This window comes from Aptenodytes forsteri, unplaced genomic scaffold, assembly GCF_000699145.1.
Source record: "Aptenodytes forsteri isolate BGI_AS27 unplaced genomic scaffold, ASM69914v1 Scaffold295, whole genome shotgun sequence".
Taxonomy (NCBI): domain Eukaryota; kingdom Metazoa; phylum Chordata; class Aves; order Sphenisciformes; family Spheniscidae; genus Aptenodytes; species Aptenodytes forsteri.
In genome coordinates, this window is record NW_008795861.1 from 29,745 (window position 1) to 33,890 (window position 4,146).

The 4,146-nt window shown below is 60.7% G+C and overlaps 1 protein-coding gene across 1 annotated transcript in view; it reads right to left on the bottom strand.

Annotated features, from left to right (window-relative positions):
- Nucleotides 1–4,032, bottom strand: part of NECAB3 (N-terminal EF-hand calcium binding protein 3) — a 33,723-nt gene extending 29,691 nt beyond the window's left edge. The window contains exon 1 of the mRNA XM_009284015.2: nucleotides 4,021–4,032. Coding sequence (XP_009282290.1) covers nucleotides 4,021–4,032 — 12 coding nt within the window. The remainder of the gene's footprint in view (nucleotides 1–4,020) is intronic.
- Between the last annotated feature and the right edge of the window lie 114 nt (nucleotides 4,033–4,146).

A 4,146-nucleotide genomic window follows, 5' to 3' on the forward strand; every position in this document is an offset into this window, starting at 1 on the left:
GCTGGGGGGGAGGGGGAAGAGGAGGAGGAGGAGGAGGCAGGAGCTGCCTCCATTCCTGACTGGCACAGGCACCTGGAGGCCTGTGCAGGCGGAGAGGAATAGGATGGACATCCATGTCCGTACCCCAGCCTGTCCTCAAAAGGTTTTCACAAACAAGAAACAGATAATTAGATAAATAAACTAGATAAAGCCATGCCTGGGCAGAGCTTCACACTGCTCCCTGGGGTACACGCGGTGCGGTGACTTCTTGGGGTGGTGGGCTTCTTCCCATCCCTCTCGGAGTATCCTGGGATTTTACTTAGAAAAAGGGGCGTGCAATCGCTTCGCCTGGATGCAAAATCCCAGCCAGGCTTGCCTCCATCTGCACCGCCTCTCCCTTCACATGGACCTCTCGAGGCCAACCTGGTTTGCTGAGCTCGGCTTCTCTTAACCCAGCTCTCAAAACTGAGACACTTCCCTAGCCCAACGTGACCGAGTCGTGGCACGTGTAGTTCGCTCGCTCTCCTCCTCCCCCGGGGACAACCATCTGCAAGCTGAGCCCGGAGCAGTTGCAAGGATGCATCACAGTTATTTTTACCATCTCCCGGCTGCTCCGGGTGTGTGCAAGGGAAAAGAGGAAGAAAAAGTGCACCTGGGACCTGGTGGGGGTATCCAAGGGCTCCGGAGAGCACGTGCACCCAGCCCACATGGCACAGGGCTGTCCCCTGCCCCTGGGGAGGCAGAAAGAGGTCCAAGAGCTGGAGCTGTCGAGCACGGCCACCATCAAATCAAACTAAAATGGAGGCAGGTACTAGAGAAACAGGCAGGAGAGGCCCCTACGGCAGCGGGGACAGAGGATCACCTTGCCAGGGAGCATGGGAAGGGGCTTGGGTGATGGCGGGGCTCTGCCGTGGATCAAAGCAAAGCCCTGTGGGGGCCTTTCCACACTCCCGTGTTGCTAAAATCCGTGCTGGGTCCCTATCAGGATGCCTCAGGGTCAGCATGAGTTTCAGCATGGGAAGCAGCAGCTGGAAAGTGAGGGCGAAGTCCAGGGCAAAACTTCTGCCGGTGGCAGGAGGCAGCGGGTGCCCCCAGCTCCTTCCACGGGTGCTTCCAAAGCGCACCCCAAAAGTCACCGGCAGGGAAGGGGAACATGGCCTCAGCCCCAGCTGGGGGGTAGACACCAGGTCTCTGCTCCCCAGGTGGGGGGGGGCACAGGACCACAACCGGGCAGGAATTAAATGAAGCACCCTCTTAACAGCATCTTGTGAATAAACGATGCTGCGCTTCACCTCCCTGAGTTACTTCCTTGCGGAAGAAACGCGAGTGGTTTTCGGAAGCGGAAATACTGAAGCGTGGGGCGGGATGCAGAAGCAAGGCAGGCAGCAGGCAGTGCTGGCAGGGGCACAGCACCCTCGGCCAGATGTACCACAGGGGCCTAGAGAGACCCCAAAACCTGTCCGGACCCTCCAAGGGGGATTAGATTAAAGGCATAAATTCTGGCAAACTTTATGCTGTGTCAGCATCTAATGCTGCCCCCCAGCCACTGCCAGCCAGAGCTTGTCCCACTGTTGGGCTCTCCTGTCTCCTCCGAGTCCAAACCTCACAGCACGGGGACAGGAGACCCCACGACCGCCTGGGCTCAGCACCACATCCGCATCCGGCACAGCTCGGCCTGCAGATGCCCGCCCGCCTGCTGCAGCATTTGCCAGTGCCAATGGAGCCGCCACCGCAGCCCGATGGCACCGGGCACCCCTAGAGCTGGACAGGCACGGTCCCTGCAGGGTTACTGCCAGGGAATGGGAGATGGGAATGAACAGGAGCCGAGGACCCATGGGGCACCCAGGATGTGTGCAGGGTGCCCATCTCCTGCACCGTGTCTGCTTTGCCCGACGAAGAAAAGCATCACAGTGCAGATAGCTCATAAAACCAGGCAGCGCCCAGGGCCGCTTCCCAAAGCCGCCATGTGCTCTATGGAAACAAGAGCCCCTACATGAGCTATCATCAGCTCTTTCTCCAGCGATTCGAAATAGCAGGAGGGAAGCCCTTCAGCTGCATCATGAATCATCCCTGGGAGGCAGAGTGGTTATTTTTACGGTGCTCTGGCTTGCGTGGAGCTGCCAACGCATTCCCCCCAAGATGGGCTGCACTGCTGCAGTGGGAGATGCGGTCCTGTCCCTGCCGGGGGGCCTGCTTTCATGGGGACCGGGAGTCCCAAGGGCTCATCATCCCATGAGGTTCCCTGTCAGGGGAATGTGACGGTGAATGCCATCAGAGAGGTTCGCCTTTGCTCAGTGGAAAAAGGAAAAGCTGTGCTGCTACCGGGGTTAGCTCGCTCGCGGGAACAACCTGCGGAGCTCAGGACGTTGGCGTGAGTCCTCTCCCCTCTCCCTGTGCCCGCTGGCTCCCGTGAAAGCCGACGGCTACTTTCCCCTCGCCAGGGTCTCACCCCTTTGGGCAGCACCACAGATCACCATCACCCTCCACAAAAATGAAACTAAAAGGGAGAGGAGAAGGGGGGCCGGATCTTGCTAAGCGCAGGGATGAGGATGCATTGCAATGTGGCTGGGCTGGGCGCCCCGCAGTAAATCGTATAAGCTTCAGCACCTCTGTCACCTCAGGTGACAAACATCAACCTTGTGAAGAAGGATGCAGCAGGCAGGGGACCGGGGGCCATGCCCACCCACCCCGGTCTCCCCGTCCTCCTGCCCCTGGCTCTGTGGGGCAGGAGCCCTGTAGACGAGAGCAGCAGGAGAGCTCTTTCAGTTTAATTGCCTGAAAAAGCCCCATTTGAAGGGGCGACAGTGTGACAGCAAGCCACCGGCTCATCCCGCTCAAGCACAGGGGACAGACAGGCTGTGTGTGCCATTGCCCTCCTGGCCGCTGGGTTGGGTGCCATTGCCCCAAGCCCTGGCCAGTCCCAGGGGGCTGTGGGGAGGAGGGCTGGGAGTGGGGACAGTGTGCGGAGCTGGCACCACAGACGGGGCTGAGCCGTGGGGTTTGCCAGCCTACACCGGCACACCGCTATCCACGCGCGTCCTGCAGTAAGAACAATCCTGTGGCAGCACAACGAGCTGGGGACCACGCTCGGGTGCGGGGATGGAGGCATGAGGACGGAGGTCGGAGGCTAGGCAGCGGTGATGGGCTCGCCGTGCCACACCAGCACCCGCCGGCAGCCCGGCCCGAACCCGGGCTCCCATTCCCTGCAAAAGCCAGCACAGGAGTGGGGCGAGCTTACGCAACACGGTGCGGGGGGGAAATATTTATCAGGCTGTTTAAAGGAGAAACAGGCAGGAGGCCAGGCAGAAAGAGGAGGGGAGCGAGCGCACAAACACAGGAAGGAAGTGGCACGTCCCTGCCTGCCACTGGGGCGGGGGCCACGGCCCCCCCTGGGCCCACTCCGGGCTGCCAGGGCGTCCCTGGAGTCTCCAAGCATCCCTCCCCAGAGGGTCCCCGACGTCCCTCGTTCCCCTGGAAGGGACGGTGTGCCGCAGAGGGGGTTGGGGCACTCAGGGTCAGGGCTGCTGCTTGCAGCCAGCTCATCCTCAGTGAGCAGGGACACAGGGAACCTCAAACTTTGGGCCGTGAACCGGTGCCGGCAGGTGCCTTCAGGCAGGACCAAGAGGTGCTGGGGCGAAGGGGGAAGCTAGGGAGTCACTGAGAGCCTGCTGGTGTGGTGGATGTATGGACTGGTTTCACATCGGCCCCACGCTGCCTTCCTCTTCCCCACACAGGAGCTGCAGCCACAGGCATCCCCTTGCAAACGCTGCCCCAAAACCAGGGGGAAGGCAGAGGAGGAGGCCAGGCAGGAGAGGAGCCGAGTGGGGACAGAGGCTGCCGGAGGACGGGGCTGCCAAAAGGAGAAGCGATCCCCATCCAGACCCATTGCCCCACCACCCTGGGGCACAGCCTCTTTGGAGGAGCAGAGGGTGGCAGGATCAGCCCCAGCTCCCATCCCACACGAGAGTGCATGGAGTTGCAGGGGGGAAAAAAAAACCCCAAGGACCAAAGCACTTTCTGCAACCCCAGGCAGTGACATACCTGCTCGTGCATTTCAAGTTCAAAATGGAAAGAAAACCCCACAAAATAACCCAAACCCCCTTGGTTTCTCAGGTTGGGTCCCCACCACCCCTAATGCCCCCAGCCGCCTGAGCACAGCCCTGCACC